Source organism: Lutzomyia longipalpis, chromosome 3 (genome assembly GCF_024334085.1).
Source record: "Lutzomyia longipalpis isolate SR_M1_2022 chromosome 3, ASM2433408v1".
Classification (NCBI taxonomy): domain Eukaryota; kingdom Metazoa; phylum Arthropoda; class Insecta; order Diptera; family Psychodidae; genus Lutzomyia; species Lutzomyia longipalpis.
The window spans coordinates 1,534,366-1,560,503 of NC_074709.1; the positions used below are offsets into that span (position 1 = coordinate 1,534,366).

At 34.8% G+C, this 26,138-nt stretch overlaps 2 protein-coding genes across 4 annotated transcripts in view; both read right to left on the minus strand.

Moving 5' to 3' along the window:
• LOC129793995 (protein bric-a-brac 1-like) overlaps positions 1–21,740 on the minus strand; it is a 153,330-nt gene extending 131,590 nt beyond the window's left edge. For 2 of the 3 annotated variants that reach the window (XM_055834555.1, XM_055834552.1), the window contains exons 1-2: positions 21,456–21,740; positions 253–299 (exon numbers count right to left, since the gene is read on the minus strand). The gene's annotated coding sequence lies outside the window, so the exon portion shown is untranslated. The remainder of the gene's footprint in view (positions 1–252; positions 300–21,455) is intronic. The other variant, XM_055834553.1, reaches the window with a different exon arrangement.
• Positions 21,741–22,345: 605 nt separating this feature from the next.
• LOC129794002 (tryptophan 5-hydroxylase 1) lies at positions 22,346–25,863 on the minus strand. The gene is made up of 5 exons (XM_055834570.1): positions 25,086–25,863; positions 23,788–23,953; positions 23,196–23,722; positions 22,749–23,131; positions 22,346–22,550 (listed from the first exon to the last, which is right to left on the minus strand). Exons 1-5 carry the CDS (start codon positions 25,510–25,512, stop codon positions 22,425–22,427), a joined length of 1,629 nt encoding a protein of 542 aa, XP_055690545.1. The 5' UTR covers positions 25,513–25,863; the 3' UTR covers positions 22,346–22,424.
• Between the last annotated feature and the right edge of the window lie 275 nt (positions 25,864–26,138).

Consider the following 26,138-nt stretch of genomic DNA (forward strand, 5'->3'; position numbering starts at 1 on the left):
CCCCTCATATCAATTCCATTACTCCTGTACCGTATAAATGATTACTTATTCGAGATAGTAAACTAACTCATTTACGACTCGGACGACATACTCATACGATAAGGGAATCATTTCTCTGTCTCATATTCGGTATTCTATATTTACGTAGTTTAGACACATTAATGGATAAATGAATGCATTTGCCAACTTGCTACCAATTAAAATTAAAATCTTTGAATTTTTTTTTAAAAGAAAAAAAGAAATATTTCTTACCAAATTCTTTGAAAATAATTTCCTTTCTATTTTCTTAAGGACATCATCTGGAAAGAAATTTAAAAAAAATCATAAATGACTTTTGAAATTAAATTCTCAAATAAAAAGGGTAAAAGGTCATTTTTTAATACATAAACTATTAAACTAACAAACCACATAATCCACTTTAGACGAGGTGTTTAGTAGGTACGTAAAACCACAAAAATATTCTTAAATTGAGGAATTATGTACCTCAGAAGCAGTTTTGTGACCACCTGTTTGGTGCATCGCGCGGGCTTCCTGCCAATGAGGCCATGGTATTACGAGCAATAGCATAAAAGTGGTTTGAGTATATATGTATGTCTTTCTCTCCATGCTTTTTAACGATAAATTCACCAATTGGCATTAAAGAAAGATGGTAATTCTATTTACGTCGCCACGAAAGATGCGGATTTTTGTACATCTTTCTTCTTGTCTATTCGCTCTCTGCGTGAATTAATTTCCTCGTGATTTAATATCCTCCTCGGCAGTGTATTTAATTTAATTAGAAAATAATTAGACGGAGGTTGCGCGCAAGGATTCTGACGGCTTTTCCATCCCCTTCACACATTTAACTGAATTATTTTATCGCATTTTTCACTAAAAGCAGCTTCTTAACCTTTCTGTTCGTTGTATTTACAATAAATACCTACATGCGGCTTTTGGATAAAATAGAATTTTCCGCAGTATTTTTTTTATTTTTCAATTCGTGAATTACTACTTTTCCACTTTGTAAAAAAATACAGAAGAGAACAGAAAAAAAAGAAGAAATAATTCACCGTGTGACCAGTGTTTTGTAAATATTTGCACGTGAGGCCAGGTGGGAGTACAAAAGCTCATCAGTGTCAATGAAGGGAAGTTGCAAGGAAGGAAAGAATGGCGCGGATATATAAAATTAAATAATTCATGGATGGATATGGAATGAAACGTGGGTGATTTATAATGCAGGACTCAATTAATTGCTCTTGCATGCATCTCAATGTAATAATGTAGTACGCCAGTGCTCCTCCATTCATCCCTATGTAGCATCTCCGCAGTTTGTACTCTCTTACCCTATGACTGAGGGTACCATCATCGTCACAGCCATCGGCGGGTTGCCCCCAAGTCCGTTGTCAGGTTTGGAATATAGGTAGAGAGAGGATGCATATGGAGACCTCGTTTTCCCAGAATATTATACACACGAGCAGGATGTCAGGACGCGCTCATTCGTCGGTTGGTGGTTAATATTTGATACAAGAGTGCTTCCCCGGGCATCCCACCTACATCTCACCCAAATAGCATACAGCCTCGAAACCTGCAGAAACTCATACACCTCATACACCTCACCCCATCTCCATGAAAAAAGATAGATATCCGCAGCATTTCTCATTCACTCGTCATCTGTCCATCCATTGCCTAGGCAGAAGTGGGCTCACGAATGGGAAAGATGGAATATTTATATGTGACGAAATATCTCTTTTGTGGTGCATCGGATCAGACAACATACCGGGTTTGGCACACAAAAAAATCCTATATCAAGAGAATTTCACAGAACATCGACACATTTTCACATATGACAGCTTGGAGATCTACTCTGGGGAATCCCATCGCGTTTTGTCTCCGTTCGCCCCTTTAGTCCTCCCAAAAAAAATATTCCCATTTGCTTTGCAATGCAATTTTCTGACTTTTTGCCGAAGGTGATTGACGGAAAATATTCATGGAAGAGTTATAAGAACTGCATTAGAAAATATCATATCGTTCTGAAATATCTAGGAAAATTGAGGAAAATATGGAAGAGACTTTGAAAAAGGTTTCTACTGGAAACTACTCAAAAACTAATGATAGACGTCGGGAAAATTCACAACTAAGTTCGGCTTTTAGTTAGTTTCTCAAGCCAGGTTTTAGTTTTAAGGCCGGGCTTGAGTCTTAAAACTCAGGACTTTATGACTTTCAGGTTAGATCAGGCAGAATCTGGACTGAATGCATTTTTTAATGATTTTACCAATTTTGAAGTCTAATGAATGAAAAATATGTGTTTGATCGTCTTCGCACATAAATTCATAAAAATCTTTCAAAATTTCCTTCTGCTTAGACTCTGGTTGACTTAATCTTTGAAACTGAGAAAGCCTATTAAACGAAACTTAAACCCGGCTAAAAGTTTTAAGCTTAAAGAAAATCTTAAGTCTAGAACGAAAAAACATTAGGCCAAGTTCTAAGAACTTAAGCCTAACCTTAATAACACTTAGGATTGATCTAAAAAATTCAACGCTTCATTAAAAACTAAGACCTAGCTTTTGAAACTAGAACCTGGTTTAGGAAAAATTAGACATAGCTTAGGAATCTAGGGCCTGATTTAGGAAAACTCAAGCCTAGATTTATAAACATAAATATATCTTAGAAAACTCAGATGTAGCTTAAAAAATAGACCTAGTCTAAGAAATTTATGCCTGACTTAGTAAAGAACTTTACCCAAGATCATTCTGTTCACATTCAGTCAAATACCCAAAACCCCCATAACATGTTCCATCACTTGCTTCTTCAGTCCTCCTGACATGCAGTGGTTGATTTTTTAATCCTACACTTAATTACTGAACTCATTATGAAAGAAATGCCCATGAAAAAAATCATTATTATGAAATATCGATGACACGTTTATGCAGATTAGACATAATTCCACTCCACATGTGATTCCGATGGGAAACTTGCTACATATATTAACTTTTAAAAAAAAGCGGTAGCTCGTGGAGAATCTTTGGATGTTTTTTCTTCTGATTTTATTTGCAAACGACATTTTTGGAAGGTTCCCATTGACGACTCATTTTATTAATGAATTCATACACCGGGATGCAAGAGAAGAGAGACATCCATCGTCGTCTAACACTGATGATGACTTCATTTATGCAATCTGCATAAATGCATGGAAACCCCATCGTCATTATTGACATTACGAAACACAGAGAGACCCCCAATGGAAGGCGTACCGAGATGAGTGGGTGGCGACCGAAAAGTGCTCTGGTCGGGGTGGGCTTGTGATAAAAGGACGGGTGGTTTGGGTGGCTGAGAGAGAGCGCCGAGACCGTCTCACATCATGAAATATGCACCGGAATTCGTCTACAGGCGCGAATCTCTTCTATATGGGCAGAAGCATGTTGAATATAAGGTGCTTAATTATAAATTGAAAGCGGGAGTGTTTCATTGTTAATAATTTCCTCGCTACTGCCGAATTCTCTCTCTCATATATCCCCCATCCCGTCGGTCGCCTTCTGCACACCATGGCGACCTGGCGCTTCCTCGTGCCACGGCGCCAGGGAAGTGAGTAACATTCGAGACGATGCCCCACTTGCCTCTGACCCCAAAATACACCACGACACTGCTGCCGCCACCCAGATATGAGCGAAAAAAAAACTATATAGAGTTGGAGAAGATAAAAGAATCATCCAAATGCACCATTTCAAATGTGTAAGTCTTCCTAAATAAATTATTTTTACAAATACAGAAACGATGCTCAAATGAAATTTTTATTGCACCCTCCCGTAAGTTCATTTCCCCCTGCACTCTCCTTCAACCCCTACCGCACAACTCAATGCCCCTGTTTCCCCTCCACCACAACCATTCGCGTATATGGAGTATTTTAAAAGGAGATTTTGGGAGAAGAAAGCTTTACACAGTCCTTCCTCAATTTTATATATTTTTCTTACAACAATACACATATGTATGTATAAAACATATGTTTGTGCATATTTTCTAGAATTGAAGGGTTAAAAAAATTTTTATACATAAAAGCATTGATGTTTATGATTCATATGGAAACTTTAATAAGTTTTGGAAAGAAACATTTTTTTTTTTGGACATTCAAGCATCGTTCCTACCTACGCCACTATGCGCTAAAAGTATCTCTCCCACGAATATTTTTCAAGAAGAAGCTGTGTGTTAAACACTAGGTGAGAATATCCAACTACCTTGAGAGTAATGTAAAATAATGTTGAATTAAATTTTAAATATTAAAACATAATATTCTTTGCAACTTTTTCGGCAACAACAGCCATCCCATTGAAAATCATTGAAAGTCAGATGAGAACGTTTCACCGTTGAATATAATAATAAAAATAATATTATCGCAGACACAATTTTTCCCTCATCTCTCTTTCATTGGCAATATCCAATGCTTTCTTGTATATATTGAACACCTCTCGAGAAATTGGATGACCACACAAAAAATCCTAATTCGATTTATGAGTTCAATATAGTCGTTATTTTTTTTTCTTATTCTTTCTTTTGGCTCAAAAGAAACACACAAACCAATTAAGCAAATAAGTTTTTCTCCATGCCGTCCCTATTCTCTTTGACCAACTTCGGTATTTAAAAGTGCTCAGGTGAGGGTATTTAACGAATTAAAGTTAAAGGCACAAAAATACATAAAGCCGAAAGTATATCCGATAAATTTTTTGTTATATCAAAAATAATTTCCAATGAATATGCATAATTAATAAATTCCCAAAATTATATTCTCTCTTTTTTGTTGTTATCCCCATATTCACACACTGAAAGAAAATACGCATGCCGAGCATGGAAGAAAAAATAAATTATTTTTATTATTACCTTTATATAAAGTTAATATATTATCAATATTTTATTGGATTGTATGTTACACAAAAATATGAAAATATTTTTTTTTCAGCAGAAGATTTACAAACTATGGAGTTTTTGGTGGTGCACGTGAATTCACCACAAAATATATGCTTCTCTGTAATCTCCTTTTTGGATACTTAACGCAATTATTAAAGGCCCGATCGAAAGAAATAAATTCAATATATTAATGTTGGAAGTAATCTAGGTTGTTACGGACTTTACTGTACATTTTTTTCACCATCATTCCATATGATACAAAGAGATATCAACAAGTTTACCAATCATCTCAATAATTGCATTTTTTTGTAATTAAAGAAATCTCGCACCTGTAGAGTAATGCTGTAAATCCATCATATTTGTAAGATGTTAAAGAGAGTAAAAGAGAATTCTAACAGTTTAGGAATTTATGAAGAATTTTGTAGGCCAAATGTGCTAGAAGAATTATTTACATACATACATTAAGTAGTGTATTCATAAACAAGCTCATTTAATTTTCTTTTAATTTTTGATCGATTTAAACATTTTTCAACAAGTAAAAAAATCTGCAAACGTCAAGGTACTGCTCATTCAAAGAAGAAGAATTATGGCGCGCAAATGCTGACTCTAATATAAGTTTTAGTGAATCATCTTTATTGTTTTTATATCCTAAAAAAGAACACTCAAATAAATCTAAAACTATGTCAAAAAAATGAAGAAGAAACCAAAAGGACATAGCCGAAAAAACATTTTCTTGAGGCAATGTGTTAAAATTTAAATTCAAATCAAAATAACAATTACAAGACGAATTGAATTAATTTGAATTAAATGTTAAAAATTTCCTCCTCTTCCATTTTGCCTTGTACAGTCGTTTTATGCCATAAACACAACTTGGGGGTGTTATTTTGTTAAAACGATAGAGAGAAGAGACTCTCAATGTGGACAATATGTGTGTAGGTTGGGTATATGTGGTAAAATGGGCAAAATAGTACCCCCTAGAGCATGTTGTGTCGCCTAAATATATTTTACAAGGCACACACACTCCCAACAATATAAATTCAATGAATTTTCGTTCTTATATGGAAATGGAATAGAGCATGAGAGTCTGGCAACAACACGACGACACACAATAATTATTAGAACATAGAGAACTTACACCCCCATTGAAAGCCACCAACCTACCCCCGTGTGTATAGTCTTCCAAATATATGTACATATACTAACTATTTTGCGAAGAAGGGGCTTGGGTAGAGCAAAAGGCCCTTTTCGCCACCATATAGGACCCCGGTACACAAATGAATTAATCTGGGTGCAACAAACAAACCTCGGAACATAATTCACTTCCTAAGTTATGCAATTCTATCAAAACACCCCCACACACACTCGCATAGATATATATTGTGGGAAGTGAGGGGGATGCGTAGGAAAATGGTAAATCCATTTACCATCCTCTTCCACGTGGATCTATATCTGTGGGTGGTGCATTTTGGACATAGAGGGGATGCCCCGGGGGTGTTTTGCAATGCAAAAGGGGTGAAAATAGAGGAGACACAGAGACTAGAATTCATTCTCCACAATCATCAGTGTTGCTCCATTCGTGCTCCCTAATTCTCCACGAATTGCCTCCAAATGACCCTTATTTGGTGCGCTTTTATCTATTACATCCATTCCAATCAATTGGCACGGATTAAAAGCTATGTATTTTATGTATGTAGGTAGTTTATATATAATGCACCCAAAATGATTTATCAATCAATTTATCAAAGATTGTGAAACAAGTCTAATTTCTTTTCTTTTTTTTTAAGGAAAATATTTTTTTTAACACGAAAAAACGATTTTTTAAAAAATCATTTGAATATTTAATATTTTTCCTTAGGTAAGCAATGATGAAAACTCTAGGAAAGCCTGCAGTTTGTATCCCACGTTATTTGTCAAGGAATTCTTCCCTGTATGGCTTTTCCTAAATAATTCTCACGTGCCAGCAGATCAGACAATGGCCATTCACCTGCCTGGACAATGTGGTAATTTAATCACAATTATTAATGATGAAGAGATTTGACATGCACGTCATTTGATTGATATTAGTGTAAATTGTGGCTAAACATTATATAATTATGCCCATTTTGCTCACACACTTCTCTTTCTCACTCAAACATCTCCGATATACGGACATTATGAGACGTTCAGATGACAACTACTTTGGGAATATCAATATCTAAACACCATAAGGTAAATTCACCAGAACGAAGGGTGGGGGAGTTATGTCCAGGTGATTGGGGATTTTTGGCATTTCCAGGATCAATCTGGAATCTCTATATAATGTAGGTTAAATAATAAAAAAAAAAGAATAAACCTGGATAGTGCACAGACTGAGAGGACGGACGATAAGGAATATCTGCAGAATGAGAACGCATATGACGTTCATCGGATATTTGATTAATAATTCAAACAAAATACTCATACACACAATGTAACGTAAAATCAATTTGCCCATCTCTGCCCCCATATCCTTTCTGCCCCACCACCAACCACCCCATTTGGAATCCACACAGCATTTCCCATCGAGCACAATCTCAATATGCCAAACAGTGGGAAAGCATTGTAGCTTCATATTCATCATATTTATATAAGCAAAGGTATCCGTCGCCCGGTCTCAAACTCATTCCCGGCCATTCTATGAGCCCCTGCCAGCATAGTGCAAGCCATGGGGACCATTGGAGAGAGAGAAACGACGACGACTCACTAATAGGCATGCACAATAAATGATTGCATTCGAATATAGACCGAGATATACAAGTATAGAAATTCACACAAATACAACGAATGGGTGTAGGAACAATACGGGGGCGGGGAGGAGAAGAGTCCACAGGGTGGGACGGGGGTGGCATACAGAGAGGGGTTTGTCCAAAAGCAGGAAGGAATCCATAGAATATGGCAAAACCCCAATGAGCCATTCTCCATCCCATGCCGTACCAGATCGCCTGGTATTCACTCACAGCATATTGAAATAGTGTTCTCGATGCATATTTCAAAATTATTCAGCACACACCTACCCCCCCGTCCGCAGAATGGATGCTACAGGAAAACATGGCACCCCCTAAGTCACTATATGTAATGTGATCCAGAAGAAGGAACACCCCTAAATCTCTTTTCCCATTCGGATACCTACCTACCCCCACAGCCCCTTCGTATGAATGAACACTATCCGCAACAAGAATTTGTAATCTAGCTCAACTCACAGAATGCAATATGACTTAAGCTATAGTTAGATTTTATTTAATTGCATATCACTCTTGTCTAGAAGAGCATCTTTGAATATTTTTATTCTATTTTATTATTCAAATAAGCAAATGAAATATTTAAAAGAAATCTTGAAAAAAATATTAATTTTTTTTAACTCTTAAATTTTTATTTTTTTTGCACTCAAAAAAAATTATTAAAGGAAAGGAGTTTATTCATTTTTGCATGAAGAACAACTCCCTTATTCGAGGAAATAATCAGGATACGCGTAATCTTGCAGATAAATCCCCAAAAAGAATTTCTATTTATCCCAGGACGTCATCATCTATAAAATGACGTCATCATTGATTTTTGTTTCTTTAACATTTGGAGGATCGAGATTTATAACCTCAAAGAAGTTTTTTTCATACAAAAACGAATAAACTCCTTTGAAATTTAACACGCAGACGACTATTTAATTTAACGTTTTCGTAGAATTCAAAACAAGGATAATTCTTTTCAAGACAAAAATGTAAACGACTTTAGTAAAATTATTTTTTGGGGATTTTTCGGATTTTTCTTTTGAAAATATTATGAAAATATTTCCTAAATTAAATTTTTGTGATTGAATATTAAAATATTTAAAATTAGATAATCAAGTTAAAAAATATATAATTTTTACAAGGTTTAATCTGTCTATAAAAAAATCTATCGCGATTTTTAAAAATTTTCAAAGCAATTTTCTTATATTGCAAAAATTAATAAAAATGAAAAAAAAAGTAATTTTTAAATTTGAAAATCAATTCACAAGTACCTACCTACGTACATAACGGTTTCTCCCGGGATATTTGCAAAGAAAACAACACTACACTTCCTCTGTGAAGCATAAAATCAGGTGCATAAGTTGTGAAATGGTCACATTGGAAAATTTCACATTATGGCTTGCTTATTCCTCTTGGGAGTAGGTTAGGTAGCTCCCATGGACCACCTATATGTGTAGAGATTTTTGGTGAAAATTTCACTCACACACATGTGAGCTATATATGGTGAAGGTTTGAGTGAAAGGTGGTCACCAATATAAAACACAAATATAGGATGAAATCGTTATATTCCTTGATATATCTGGGAAGTCCCGTCCCGACTCGATGTTCGATGCATATGGTTCATTTGTTTTAGTCGAAGGGCCCAGAACCCGAAGAATGGAATTGTACTAAATTTATAGACAATGCAGCACATAGCATTCAACAAACAATTCACATTCGTTGGAATATCAAGAGTCAGAATTCACCATTCCAACTAACCAAATACCAATTTCTAACTCCACTAGCCCTCCCAAACCCCCTTCATTTTCCTTCATACTGCGTTATTCGTCCATGAGAACTACGAAATGCCCGTAGTGTAGACCTTCCACTGGGCCACCCCCTTTCATACTCTGGGAAAATCGCTTGCATATGCATATATGACGTCAGAAAGCGGAAAAGAGGCGACCAAACGGCCAAGAGTGTTTCCCCTTCTGGGGCAAAGCTACTGCATGTGCGAACCTTCTCGTACTCGCACTGTATGCGAAAGAAATGTTATTTTCGCATGGAGCACAAAATATGCATTTATATCTGACCTCTATTTACCTGAACTCTAATATAACATTTTGCATATTATTAATGCATAAATACATTTTAATTGGTATTCAATTGAAACAATAGAGGAGATAATTTATGCAAAATCAATTAATGACACTAAAAGACACTCACAGACTCTAAATTCACAACTTTGTGCTCAATTAAATAAAATGGAAAATTCCCTTTTTGCATATTAATAATGCAAAAAAGCGTGAAAAACTCCAGTTTTTCTCCTCAAATTATCCACACTTTATTCAATAATTTATGGACTTTCTATAACATTGACTATCAAGTTTTAGAAAAAAAATTATATTCTGTGAAAATTGCATCGATTTTCATCGGAAAATGTGCTACTTTCGCATCAATATAATATCTAAGGCTGTGCTATGTAATATTTAGTGAGAAACAGAAAATTGCATAAGTCTGAAAGTTACCTACATACATAGTTGAAACTAATACAGAATTTTCCCACCAGCGAGAAAATTGAGAAATATTCTAAAATATTTTTTAATTCTTAAAATCCGATTTTAAAAAAAATATTATTATTACACAGAAATTAATTAAAAATCAGTCCTTGAAAAATTATTAAAAAATAAGACATCCTTTTTATTTTTATTGTTCCGTCTCATGGTGCAGGAGATGAATAATTTCCCAGCAAATCAATAAAGACTCGAATACGGGAAGGTAGTTATATATAAAAGAGCCCATAGAGAAAATTATGCTCTATGGAAATTGAAATAAAGTGAATATCATGGCAGTTTGCAGTTGGAAATGCATATTTATTTGAATTTCTTGGTTCATTTGAATTTTAAACAAGGACATTTTTGCAGCAATATCCTGTTGATTTTTTTTTGTTGTAACCTCATATACGTATTATAAACAACCAATTTATTCACATTGCATCTTTTGCACAATTTTTAAAATTCTATTTTCATTTTCAACCAAATATAACCCCCATTAATGCATTTTGTGATTTTTCAGCACGAAACTCCCCTCCACAATGACATTTTATTAATGAATATCAAATGATTCTCCAAAATAATATTCCTACACCTCTTTTGCATTTCAATTCATATACTGACCGGACTTTTTGCTTTTTTTCTCTCGTATTTTTTTGCGCTATGCCTCTTGCTATAAATATTCATTTACTTTTGCCTGGGAGGGTAAATAAATTTTGCAGAAGAAGGTGGACAAAGGGAAAAAAAGGTGAGTTCAGAGGTTAAAAATAGAAAGAAAAAGAGAATGTTTTATTTGCAATGTTTCTCTCTCGGGGTATGTATAAACTTTATGCGACGCATTTTTCTACAACCACCGTAGAATGCGAAAACGGAAGAAAAAATATGTACATAGTTATGGTATTAAAATAGTCAACATTGCTAACGATATCGCAAGAATAGAAAATATTCGAGGAATCACATAACAATATTTGTCTTAAGTGGACGAGCGGAAGGTATAATTACCGATATTATGCATAACAAATTATTTCAATTTACGCTCTTAATTAGAAATGAGGGCACGGCTTTGTGTGCTCTTTCGAATGACCAAAGTATGTTTGTTGGTATGGAGAGTTTTACAATTTATGTTACAAGACGTAGAATTATTTGGGTATTCGTGGATTGAAACATTATAAACTTTTTATCACACAATCGTTGTTTTTTTTGGCTTATTAAATTAAAAACATTAGGAGTCGATTCTTAAAAAAATCTTTCTTTCTCTTAAAATTTAATAGTTAACAAGATTTTTTATATTCTAATAGAAATATTGAAAGATTTCTTTATTCTTTAATTGTATTTAAAGAGAAAAAAAATTCGACTAATCTTTCAAGACTTTTCTGAAAGAATTTTGATATCATTAAAAATCTTTTAATTATGTATCTTTAATCATACAATACAAAAATAAAAAGATTTTAAATTATAAATGTCAAGATTTTACAACACTCTTTAAATTTCAGAAATTTTCTCACGCAATAATGAATAAACTCCTTCTGTAAATATTCAAGAAAATATTATAATTGCTTAAATTATATCCATAATATTCATGGAATTTAACTCTAACCAAACTCACAAACTAAAAAAAATCTTTTATGTAATTCCTTTCGTTTGCAAATTGCATCTTTAGGGTCTTTAAGCAATTTAATCAATTTAATAAAATTTCCGATTAAACATTAAAGAGCGAGCTTGAAGGTGATAATTTGCGGTGAATTGAATTTAAAACAACAAACCCTTCTCCAGTGCAAAAAGGCAACAACAAAAAAAAAAACACTGGCGCGGTGTATTTAAATTGATAAATGCAAATATGTTTTTCAATTTATTAATTATGCAAAAATGGTGTTAATTTCTCTGCACACATTGCAAAAAAAATCAATTTGGTCCCAACAATCCCATCCTCCTTGTGGCATTTTTTTTTATTATTAATATTCAGTGGTGGTGTTATCAACATGTGCTTGAGTAAGTGTTTCAATAGAGCTGAATGGAGAGGCTGATGCGCAACCCACAATAAATACATTTTTAAATAATTCATTGTGCGTTAAATTGAAAATTAAAATATCACACCATGCGGTCAACAGATTTCGTGGCTCTGTCTCTCTTTTTTTCTGCACAACATAAATAAATAGAATAATTAAAACAATCAATCAATTTGGTGTGATGTGGAAAAAACAAACTCATTCGCGCTTTCACAGTTGAAAAAAATTCTATATTTACTTTTTTGATAAAATCCACCCTCTTTCTGGTTAATTTCCGAAATTATTTTACTGGAAATGATAACTTTTTTAAAAAACACCCTAAATTTTTTTTGGACCAGCTATCAGTTTTCAAAAATCAATTCATTTTCCTTTTTTTTTTGCACGGTGGAATGGGAATTGGATGAGGGAGTAATCATGGCATAAAATCACATTTGAATGAAAAATGAATCAAGTTAATTAAATTTAATTGACAACAATATAATGTGGAAATTGCATTAAGTTCTTTTTGCCAATATTGTAATGAATATTGTATGAATGAATGAGATGAGAATGAAATTTAGACTATGATCCATGCAAAGACAAAAAGTCCCAGCATAGTAGCTAGAATTCATAGATCTAGGCATTCTGAAGGTTCTAAGTCATTCGAGGGTGGTTCAAATGAAGAGAAAAAGGTGAAAATTTAAATTTTCCCCATGATAAAACACCGCTAAATAACCGCTTGTTAATAGAATCCAGATTGGTAATTGGTCGAATCAAATTTAATCGGGAATAATCACGTGTCGCTGCACCGCGATGCGGTTTGTCGCACTTCCACCGCCCCAAAATCCCGGCAATTGTCGAAAAATTCAAAAATCACGGGAAAGAGCCACCCCCCACACCACCACCACCCTACGGGCACTTCCACACACTGTTGAACTCCAAGTGAAACCACTAGTGAAAAGTGCAACAAAATGTGCAACAAACATCCAACTCCCCCGCCTAACCAACCCTATTCACAGTTCCCAATTCACGCGATGCATGCCCAGGCTCATACATGGGAGGTACAACGTAGAAAAAAAAAGTAGGGATCCCACACTACCCGTGAAAAAGGCCACCCCACACCGTGTGCGATTTTTGTGTGGCTGTTGCATGGATTTTGGTGCGTTTTACACCATCATCAACATCATAAAACACACATAGTTTGAAATCAAATACACCCCCCTCACGCCCAATGTGTGGGGTTGATTCGGTGCACCGAAAAAACAACCCAATTCACACCCCATTCCACCCAATTGCATTGCACTGCTACCCTCCCCTCGGGGTGACCGCAATTTTTCCAATACATCACACCCTCGATTTGGAGTATCTGCCACCGCGCGACCCCTATGCCGATGCAACTCTTTTCAGCCCAACAATGTGCCATAATATTGGATGCATTATTGGCAGCCAAACTAAGGGGATGAGGGGTGATATGATAGCCCAATATTGCCCACTTTCACACCCAATTGCCAACACACAGCACGTGGATGTGTGATACAAGTTAGTCAATAGATTAACAGGTTGCTCTGCCCAAAGGAGCTGCTTTACTATTGTATTGACTACACTACACAGCTATCTATATACATACTGACGAATAAGGAAGATGCTTTGCTTAAGAAGGAGAGTACAAGACAATATTCTTTGTTGGGCGAAGCTTTAAAATATTTAATAAATAACATTTTTTATTTATATTTTGATTTCGACTGAACAAGCTTTAATTTCTTCCACATACATACGGAGAAAATCAATTTATTAAATTTTAAAACGACCTAAAATAAAGATTTAATTTTTCAAATAAATTAAATTAAATTAATTTAAAGGAAAAATACGAAGAAGACTAAATTTTATAAATTAGATCTTTTCCTTTTTCAAAAAACTTTGAAAGATATAAATCATTCAAATAATGTAAATTTAAGACTCAAAACAATATTTCTTGACAGACGTGGTTTTTGAAACAAAATTCTAAATTTTTCTCTAAACTTTTAAAATGTTTAGACACCTAATCATCCACTTTAGCTACGCCACTAAACCTAATAATATTAGGAAAGACTAAAAACTTCTTCACACAACTGAATTGGGTGCAAAAATGAAACATTATTTCCACACCAAACCCGATGGAATGTGCCACATGAAAGACTTATGTTCGTACGGAAAAGGGAGGGAGGCAAATAAAAGGGAAGAAATTTGACTACTGAATGATGCATTGAAAGGTAAAATTGCAACCCAATAATCAATATCGATGGTAATATGTCTGATTGTTGAAGAATACGAGACCCCCGCTGATTTTACCCAAATGCAATGGCTTCACAAATTGCACAAATCGCGCGCAATTATTCAATGCTGTGCGGGGCTCTCAGTCAGCAAAAGGCCCGAGCGCGGAAGAAAAGAGACACCAAACACGGGCGAGAAGAGGAAATATTGGGTATGTTAAGTATAGATATATAGGGAAAATGTGGAATGGCGAGTCATGCTAGGCAGAATCATACATAATAATAGCATTTCATACAATAAAGCCCGTGGCGAATGGCGAAGAGTAAATACAGTAGCTGTGTTCGACACTGCAACTCTTGCGAGTTGCGCCATTTAATATTCAAAATCCTCCACGTACATTTTAATATTTAAAACTTAATAATAAAACCTGTAACTCTCAGCGTATATGGCAATGTCGGGAGTTTTACCTTACCAAGAGGAAAATTGCTCTTTGGTACAGCCAGCCAGCCACCCACCCACCCCCCTCCTACCCGACGTCATTGGATATTTATTCTTGTACACAATTACATATAATATTTATTTGTGCAATGTATAAAAATTCATCCCGACCATCCCTGAAATTACATTTTCCACATGGCTGGCGCGCGAAGAGTGGTATAAGAATGCGGAGCCGAAGCAATTGGAGGTGGATGCACAAGGTAAGTTGGTACATGCGGAGATCAGTGGCTGCCAGGAGAACATGCCAAAGGGCACGATTTCGTGTTCTTCGTGTGCGATCCATACCCAATACCGCGGTTATACCACCAATTGCCCCCGGAGTTCCATCCAGAGACAATTCACTGTGTACACTCTGTTTTCTCTTCTTCTTGTACACCCACCACTTGTATGCACTCACAGATATTGACGGTCAATCCTGATTTACATTGAAGTCTAATGTTGTAGCTTCTGTTTGACGAAAGTGGGTCTGATTGAGCTTTGTGATTTATTTCTTTAATTTGCATCTTTTTTTTTGTATTCTTTATTGTGATTTTCTTATTTTCTTCTAAAGTTAACAATAGAATGGAATTTTGGCAGAATCGATCCGAATGTTTAAAATTTCTCTTAATTGTTTTTTGTACGTCATCATCTTTTAACCCTTTGATACCTATCAGAGAGAACGCTTTTAATTTTCGTTCTTGATTTTATAAAACCAATGCAGGAATTTTATTTCTTCATGATTACATTCATATCATTAAAAATAAATTCTTAAAGAAAATTATTCGTTTCTGTATGGAAAAATCTCCTATTTGAAGAAACAATCGTGATAAACACGTAAAGAAATTTCTAATGTGAGTTTCACAGCAATGCCAGCAATGTTATCCAAAAATTAATACAGTGACGTCACTATTGTAATTTTTATCTCTTTTAATAATGAAGAATGAAAATAATTTGTGTAATTTTGTAGAATATAAAAAAAGAATAATTGCGCGAGTTTGTATATATCTGGATCTAATGCGAAAATTTGGATTTTTGCAAAAATGTCAACAATGACGTCATCATCATGTTTTCTAGTTTTTTTTTTTTATTTTTCAAGGTATGAAGGATTGAAATAACTTCTTCAACAAAATTGACGAAATCACAAGAGTGACGTCATTATTTACATTTTTGATCAATTCTTTCCCAACTAAAATTATATATAAATCTGTTTAACAATTTTATTGTGTCTCAAGGTTATTTGCAGAACTACGTATGTATATACCTACGTATATTCCAATTGTTTGCCCTAATGATGAGTTTTCCCATAGATAAATGAATAAGCTCCTTTGGAAATATTTTAATTTTCGATCATTTTCAATATAATTTTGTGTGGGTAATTCAAGTAATATCTATGTACGCATCTTTGCAGTAAAGAAAAGATGGTGATCACTCTTTAATTCCAAGTGGGCTGGAAGCATTTCGATCGATCACTCCTCGTTATAAAGCAGTTTAATCACGCTACGTATAGTGCTACTAAATTATCCATTAGAATAAATAATCTATACAAAAAAAAACATAGTGGCGGGAGCTTCATTCTCCCGTATATAGAATCTCTCTCTCATAAGAATATCCCACCATTAAAATGTTGATGGTACGAATTATCCAACGTAATTATTTCATCAAATGGTCAATTCGCAGCTAAAAGAACATCAAATGGGGTAAAGCGTAAAAAAATAATTGAGGCAAAAAATTCACATGTTGAAAATGCACAATTTTTGCATTTTGACCTATTATTTTATAATTCGTGAATAAATTATTGAATGAATGAAAAATCAAAGTCTCAGACAATTTCAGTGGTGCACTAACTATTATTAACCTTTTTGCCTCGGTGTTTGCCTCCATCGTGTGGCAAATTTTCACTCATATACGAATACAACAGCACCATATGAAATATTATTATATGAAATTAATCAACATATCATTATCGTTTGGCTCTGCATAGCAAATATCTGCCCTGTTGGATAATATTACCCATATATACTAGAAGATTTCTCTCTCTCTCTCTTGGCATCTTCCTCACAGCTTCTCCATGGTAGCTCCAAAGATTTTGTGCTATTTGCTGACTCTCACAAGATCTCCCTCTATTTTTTTTTTAAATTTTACTTTGATGCACTTCCTCCCGCCTTTTTTCCCTCTCTCTCTCTCTCATCATAGTCTTTTAATCTATTAGTTGGACCAAATCAAGTAAAAAAAGAAAGAAAAAAAAGCACAGATACCTCTTAAACCCTCAACTCGTGGTACACCATCATCCAATAATAATGATATGATAGAAAAGTCAGCAAAAGTCAGACTTCATGCCGAAAAAACAGTGTTTTAAAATCGACAAAGAGGCACGGAGTGGAAGTTATATGCATATACAGTGGAAGTTTACTAGTTGTTTATACAACAATTTCGTGATTAATCACGATATGCAACCAACAATCGTTCAAAATGTACAATTTATTCATTCAGCTCACATTATGTGAGAGGGCACAGAAGAAATGTTTGCTTTAGCCAATTTAAATTGAACACTGATCATGCCGTTATTGAAATTACAATATTACAACTTCAATACCAATATGAAAATATGTATGGAAAATAACCCAGGAGCATGTAAAATAAAAGAACTCTCTCTCTCTCAGGATGAACATGCAGAATGTAGAACCTAAATGTTCATGAAAAATTCTTCTATATAGGGGCTGTGTGTAGCCCTCTTACTTAGTGAATTATAGAACGGAAAATCCCACACTGTGCTCACATATAAAATATAAATTGGAGAAATTTAATTATCAAAAATAATAATATACCAAAATGCAAGTATTGAAATCAATGAGGTCCTAATAGCAATATTTTTATGACAGATGGGCGGGTAAGGCTTTGTCGATGGCAATACAATTGGAATAATAACAATGAAATACGTACGAGGGTTGCACCCGGGATTACCATGTGGTTTCCTTCGGCGTTTCAATTGAAAGGGCTCATTGATAAAAAAAATAGAGCAAAATTGATTTTTAAATATGGCAAAGGTCCTTAAAAAAAACCTCATAGATATGACTTATTTTAAATTCTCAATGTAAGTCTAAGATTTTTAAGCTATGTCTTAGTTTCTAAAGTTAGACTAATGTTTCTTAAGTTTAATTTAAGCCTTCCCTAGGCTAGGCCTAAGTTTCTTAAGCTAAGCCTAAGGTTCTTAAAATAGGCTTAAATTTCTTAAAATAGACCTAAATATTTAGGCTAGGTATATATTTCTTAAACTAGGTCTAAATTTTTTAGGCAAGGCTTCAGTCTTGTAATCTCAGGCCTATCTCGAGAAACTTACGCCGAACTTACAATTAGTATATTAGCAATGAATTTAACATTAGAAATTTAAAAAAAAATCAATCTCAAGGATGAAGTTATTTTTCAACATATAGGTGCATAAATCAAAAAAAAAAAAGAAACTCAAAAGTTTCTAAGCCCCTCTTACAAATTCCCTCGTAAAAAGTCAGGTCCTTAAGTGGTATTTAGAACAAAATAGAGAATTAACCACGAAGAAGCCCATTGAGAATTGAACCTCGTCGATGACCCTCGAAAAAAACCACCATCCACATATTTTTCAAGCACAGCGGGTGGGACGAGTGAACAGCACCACGAAAAAGGATTTGAATGGATGGAAAATGCCGAAAATAATTCACATAAATTTTCGCATTGGCGCATTTTTCGCAATGATTGAATGAATTTTATTCTTATGAAAAATTTACCACAAAAATTGATTTTTATGCTCATTTTCTTATTCCTCCTCTGAAAAACAGATTGCCGCTCCCGGGGGTTTTGCCTATGGTGCAAAAAAAAGATTTTTTTTTGCTGCAGACTCAACAAAGAGCGATGAAAATCGTCCCCGTGCGCGAAAATATTTATTGGGGAAGGTAATTGAATTTAAAGGGAATTTCCAATCAAAAACCGCGCGCAGACCTCCTGAGTTGGTAGATATGCAAAAGTGAAATGCCATCCACCTCCTGGTACGAAAACCACAACCGCCCCCCATCATGTTAAACCAGAGAGCGCCCGGAGCACACCGTTGAAAGGGAAAGGCGAGCGCACGGAAGTTGAGCGCTGCTATAACCATCCAACTCCTTCAGAAAGGGCGATTAGTGAATCGACGTCTAGGGAGGGTGCCGACGTGCCAATGCGTCGTCGTGCTGCAAAAGACGAGTGGCATCTTCACGGCGCGCATCCCGGAACCCCCTGCTGACGTCGACACTTTCACCCGAAAATTCTCGCAATGAGAATTTCCAGCCCGCCGGGGGCAACTTCTGCCACATTGGACGATTGAAAAGGAAGCAATGCCATCTCCCACCCACAATTTATTTCCATTCGCGCCCACAAATAGCATTCATTTTCATTTATAATGATTTTCTTTTTGGAAGCGATGCTTTATGTTAAATTACAAATTGAAAGGAAAAATCCTTTTGCTTTGAAATTCAACCGAATTATATTTATATAAGGATAATTGAGGAAACTTTGGAAAAAAAATTGTGTTTTGTTAATGATGGATTCAAAAATATTCTTTGAAGTCTCGTTTAATTCTTTAAAAAATTTAATAGTTGTCCAATTATCAGACTTGCCATGTGTTTAAGATTTTCAGAGCTGAATTTTTAAGGCAATTACAAGTTTTGTATTAAGGGCTTTAAGGCTACAAAAAGGATCAAGAAAAAAAGATTAAAACGTTCTTCAAATTATAGTTATTCAAATATTTTTTATGAAAAACCTTTCAATATAGCTCTACAGCTCAAAGAAAATTAATCCAACTCTCCTTTCCTTTTTAACTCATTGGCAAATATGCTCAGAATAATTTTTCCTATATAAAACATTTCTTAAATAAAAAGTTCTTGAAATTTCGCTTAAGACGTTCTTAAAGTCTTAACCGAATTCATTTGAGTTCTTAAAAAAAGCTTTTACAAAAAAAAAGAAAAGAAATTTTGTTCAGTAGATTAAAAAAAAAAACATTTAAAAAAAATAAAGAAAATCTTAAAAGTTGTGCCGAAACCACTAAATTCAATAGTTTATTGAGCTTATTGAGAAAAAACCTATTTAAATAAAAAATAATATTCTTCGTGAAATTCTTTATTAACTAACTAGAAAAAACTGAAAAAAATTGAATAAAAACCCCAATAATTCTCTTAGCTTCAAGAATTAAAATTTATTAGTTCTTAGTTTTTTTTTAATTAACTTTACTTACTTTGGAAAAAGTTGAAAATCAATTTGAATTACATTATAAAAAATTCAGAAAAAATCAGCGTTTTCGTTTACAGAAGATTTAATTTTTATCTTTGATAAAAATAATTGATTGATAATATTAAAAACAAAATATTCTTTAAAAAAATTAATTAAATTTTTATAACTTTCATAGAATAATTTGAAAAAAAAAAGAAAAATCATAAAGTTCTTTTTCTTAACTAAACAAAAAGAAATCAAGCATAAAAGGTGAAATAATTTGTCATTTAAGGAAAACCTTATTATGTAGATAAGGCAATTTTTTAATGCAATAAAGTGCAATTTGAGACACAAATCTGTGATCTCTTGCCCATTAGAAGATAACCGGAATGGGAAGAAGGGAGCAAATACAGCGAGTTCCAGGAAGCGCCAATTTGTTCACTTAAATCAACAAAGAAGAAGGTGCTCGATCGCAATCTTCTGCAGCACCTTTTTCCCTAATCCAACAACTTCCAACAGCTAATTGATAGCTCGAGAGAAGTTTAATAGGAGTATACACCACGAGTGGCTCTTTGTGTCACTGGGACTCCATTAATTAAAGAAACTCCACAATTGCTGTGGCTCTGTGAATTTAAACAAATACATTTATTAATTTGTCCACCGGAAAGCAATTTAAATGATTTTCATTGCGACTAATGAAATGCGCTCCGGAGATCTTTTTGATCTATCTTATACAGTATATAGTGATGAAGAATAAAATTCAACACGGGGTCAAAGGTAAATGAATATTTTTTTTTCGGTAGGTAACGAATTGAAAATTTTGGTGATTAGATAAGATAAATAAATTGAATTAGAAAAGAAAATTAAAATCAAAATCAAAGCAAAATATGAGCGTTGAGGAGAAATTCAAATTTAAATTTCCCGCCATAAAAATATGTCGATTTCAAGAGGGCGCTAATGGCTGTGCAACAGATGAAAGTGAAGCTTTGAGGTTAATGCGATTTTGTAATAAAAATACTTTTACTGAGCTTGAATAAAAAATAATTTATAAAGAAAATTAAATGGCCTATTTGAATTTGAAAAAACTTAAAAAAAAAACATTAAATGAAAGAAAATTAAATAAAGAATAAAAATTATATTTTCGGGCGTCGTCATGTGTGCAGAAAACATGAATCCACAGGTTGCCGTGACATTTCAATGAACTCTGCACCTTTCGCTATTTTGCAACATTTTTGGGGTAATTCTGACCCCGATTCCCCGTGAAATGCATGGAAATGCAATTGAGATTCTCACACAGGGCAATGGGGTGCCCAAAATGCCGCTGAAGTGGTCAAAAGGGGCAATTTAAGGGGGGTAAAAAAAATATACATTGAGATTGCACTCACTTGTTTTGACCGCACAAAAAAAGGTAAACAGGTAGGCGTCGTCGCTGCAAGAGGGAGGCACAATTCACGCGTACACTTCAATCACGTCACTCACGCACTAAAGCACTTGGAAGGCACCTTTTTTAGTAACTTTTCCACCGGAAAATTCCACCGATTACGCCCGCATCGCGATGCTATGACCAGAAACAGGAATGTAATGGAGGACGGCGCGAAAGAGATGGGGTGTGTCAGACGGTGGGTGTGATAGAGATGAAGAGACTGCATCGTGGCGCCCAAGTTGTGTACATCCACCACTAGATGGTGCTCAACCTCAATCGTCGAATGTATTCGCATTTCCTGTAAATGTTGCTTTTTGCGACAATGCTGGCTCACACTACGCTATGTCGACATATCGACAAAACCGTTTGAATTTTTTAAACGATAAGAAATGAAAAATGTGACTTTTGTTCAGATATTTTTGACATTTTTCCACTTTTCTCAGCCCCAGAACGGAAATTCAAAATTCTGGTACATCAAAATCTGCATTGGTATTTCCTCTTCCATTTGCTTTTTACCCCATCAAAATCCATCCAGTAGATCCTGAGAAAAACCTACTTTTGTGTTTTAGGTTAGTTCTGTGAAGAAATCGGAAAATCTCAAGATGGCGTCGCACCTAAGATGGCGAAAAGTGATTTTCTTACTCTTCAAAAATTAGGCTACAATTTCAATAATTTGCCCAAGAGACCCCCCTTAAATCCCAAATCATTCTCATTCAAAAGAACAAACTAAATTCTTTAAAAATAACTGATACACAAGATTCTTCAGATTGTGTAAAACGCTTCCTTACAAATAAAAAAAATGGCGCCTGAGAAGAAATTGATTTTACACAAAGTCATTCAACCTAAAACGTATGCTGATGAATGTCTTTATTGATTAACTATAGAAGTCCACATTTATAACAATTACATCTACTGGTCCACTATTTTAGGTTTATTTGTCCGCAACTTCCTCATTATTGTCCTGCTGCCCTTGCTTGCCTCCATTCTTGCTCATCTTTTCCTCCTGTGAACTGTCAGAGCTTCGATCTGGACTTATCATCGGACTTTTCTCTGATACCTGAAATTATTGATTGGATACAACTTTACTCTGTAGTATTTAGTGAGTTTGAGAAGCACATTTAGTTGGCTTGATGAATTGTCATGCCTGTTTTTTAAAACAAATCAGACAAAGACTTAATTCTACGTCCGCCATTTTGTGAAATGCCCGCAATGAAGCTTCAAACAAATAAATTTTACTCAAGCATAAAAGACTTACATTGATGTTTGTATGAAGCATCTCAGCTATAGATTGAACATCAAGATTGGCGTCTTGGGCAGAAATCTTTCGAAGAGCCGAAGAAACGATGCTAATGTCTCCCCGTAGTTCACTTATTAGGGCTGTTATCTTTTGAGCATTTGACAAAACATCCACACTCTGGGTATACGGGTTGTAGCGAACCCCAAATGGACGCTGAATTGTTTCAGCAAATGCCCGCATCTTCTCTTTTGCTTCCTCAAAGGAGTCCGTGTAGTAGTAGGCGTTCTGATAGGATGTTATTATGCACTCCTCGCGACACGTTACTTCGGGATCAAAGCGCTTTATCTTCTCCGGTGTTGTTATAGCATGCTGTAGTTCTGCGACAGATGATAGCAAACCAGCTGCAAAAAAAATTGTTAAATCAGTAATCTTTTACTGCTACCTGCTTTGCTCATTAGCTCCTACCTCCGAAAACCTTGTAGTTATTGTCAGGTTGACGACAGAGTCCGAACTCAACGGTAAAGAAATACAGCGTTGCCAATTTATCGATGTCATCGTCAGAAGCTCCCAAGGAAGCCAGGCCGATTTCCTGTGAGAACTGAGCAAAGCTAGAGCAGGCTAACAACGGCATGTGCCCTAGAAGTTCATGGCAGCAATCGGGTTCTGGTGTGTAGAAGGGATCTGAAGAATGACGAATGTATTGGGTGCAGTGAAAGACGCGAAAAGCCAGACCAGACAGAAAGTCACGCGGACTAAGGTAGCCTGCTACAGGACGAAGCTGAAATCCAGTTTTACGCTTGAGAAAACTGCTAACGTCCTGCAACTGCGGTAGGTTGTCTTCGCGATAGCCGCAGTACTTGACAAGAGCTGGCCAGTTCTCCATGTATTCAGGAACAGCATGTAGAACATAGAGCCTATGTAGTTCTCGAAAAACCGTTCCCCATGTTCTGATCTCCTCTTCGGTGTACTGAATTTTTGGAATTGGATTTCCACTAAACATAAAAAAAGGGCGCATAAATAAATTTTTAATTAATAAAAGTAGGAGTTTACTACTTACTGCTTATAAGCTTGGGCAATGGCTGCAAATTGTTCGCGTCTTTTCCTATAAACAGGATCTTTGAATCCAGGATGGTCTGCATCCAAATCAGAGCCATACATCAAAACATTTTGTGCCTTATCCAAATCCGATATCTTTCTCGGAAACCAATGCATCTCGCCGAAATCTTAAACAAAACACCAATAAGGAAGTTCTTTGAATTAACAAAAAGCGACAAATGAAGGAGGTAAAATTGAATAATGTAGTCAATCGCACTCCATTCATAAAGTCCTCCTTCCTAGAGGAAAAGGATGTGTTGAAGGCGAATAAGGAAATTTTGTCAATTTAGCCATAAATCTCGCAGTTTAATTTAATAAAGAGGAGCGTGTTGCCTGTTTATTGCACTGGATTAGTTGGAGAAGACTCAATTGAGTGTCTTTTAGTCTTCTGGTGTGGTTATTGCGACAATTCAGAAGCTGTCTTTAATGATTAATTAAATTCTTGTAATTTTTTCTAGGAGAAAAAATTACTGATTTTTTATTGATTTTATTATTAATTTTGGATTGGAGTCGATCCTTTCAAAAATCCTCTTATTCTTTGTTTAAAAATGTATGTAAGATTTTCAAAATTTATGAAATGTTTTTCAAATTAAATAATTTCGTCTGTTTAAATGATTTAAATTAAGGTTTTATTGTTTTAGATTTTTCAGAAAATTTCTAAATATTTATTCACGTAGGTATTGTTTTTCTTTGTAGTTGTGGGAAAGGTTTTAGGAAAGGACGTTATGCAAAATAAATAAATAAACTTAAAAATAAAATAAATTTAGTTTCTTATTCATTGGAGATCATAAAAAGTTCTGAAAAGGATTTCCTGCATATGCTTGACAAAATTGAAGATTTTTAGTCAAATACTAAATTCTTATATATATTGTGCATAATATCCTTTTGAAAATTTATTTTCACCCAACTTCATTAGAATTTCACACGCAATTACCTTTTTTTTAGTAAAAAATTTTTCATTCACCTTTCTTAAAATTTGATTCTTTTCCATTCACTCCTCTCACTTAAACAGAGCCTAAGTTCTATAATTGAAAATTTCTAAGGAAATAATTTAACTTTTCTTTAATCTTACACTTGACTCATTTTCCACAATATTGGTTTTCCAAAGTTGTCTGTCTTGATTACAAATTTCTTCCTTGCAACATCCACCAAAAACCACATTGTTAAACAAATTATAGAGAAGTTTAAATGGGAATGATGGAAAATTTACACTCGAGGATGAAAATGGAATTAAGTGGATTGAAAATAAAGAAAACTCACCAAAACTGGCGCAGGCTGAAAGAGGTGTTGGTGGTGGAAATTCCTCGGAGGCCTGATTGACCTGATTAACGGATTGAACTTCCCTCTTGAGCATCCTGAGGAGTTGATCGAGATTCTTGGAATCACACTCAACATCCACAAGAACATCAGCTTGCTCCTTTGCAGCATCCTTATTCTGTAGCTCAATGTGCAGCACATTGATTCCCATTTCCTGGAAAACCTGAAGAGCCCTCGCGAGGCCTCCAACTTGATTTTTGAGCGTAAATATAATGGATGTCCTATCTCCGGGGGATGCGGAGTTTCCAATGGTTTCCTTGCGAGAAAATTCCTTGCGACGATGCAGAGGACTTCCCTCCTTCACTGCCCACTCCTGTTCACCACTGCGATAGAGCCAGAGGCCCAGAAGCCCCTTCCCTGAACCACTCATCACAAAGAGATTTTCTCTAAATTTTTCTTTATCCTGTTTAGGGATATTCCAAAAAGGATTCACGTACAAATTTCACTTTTGCACCCGTTGCTGCCACACTTGCCACTGAACTAACGGAGACTTCATCGCGGGAGCTTCTTTATATACACTCACTGTGGCGCAGATCTCATGATTCCATCTCTAACGTCACGCATTGCTCAATGATTGGCTGAATCAGAAGAAAGTCAGGATGTTACTTAAATATCATTCTTCTGCAAACGGGACGAAAGTTTATATTGGTATAAGGACATCCTTTCTTTTTCATCTACACTACACTGTGAGAAAAATATTCTTATAAAACGATTTTTTTTCATTGATTTTTCTTTTCATTAGGAGTGAAAATTTTAATTTTCAACTGTGATTTTAAAAAAAATTCTAAGGACATTTTTTAGAGCATAAAAGGGACTTAATTAATAAACTTTTTAAATAAAAAAAAATATCTGAACATTTTCCTTACCAAATGATTTTTTTTTAATATTAAAGGTATTAAAGTTGATTTAAAAATTTTAATATATTTTCAAATAAATCACTCTCCTTCAGTGCCTTTTGCCTACCCTCAAGGCACTGCAATAAAATTCCATTTATAT

Bases quoted from the DNA above. Each gene is read 5' to 3' on its own strand.
- LOC129794002 (XM_055834570.1), bottom strand. From the start codon at position 25,512: ATGAGTGGTTCAGGGAAGGGGCTTCTGGGCCTCTGGCTCTATCGCAGT. The intron at 23,132-23,195 runs GTAGGAGCTAAT...TTTTTTTTGCAG, and splicing joins TAACTACAAGGTTTTCGGAG to CTGGTTTGCTATCATCTGTC. The intron at 22,551-22,748 runs GTAAGTCTTTTA...CAATAATTTCAG, and splicing joins TGCTTCATACAAACATCAAT to GTATCAGAGAAAAGTCCGAT.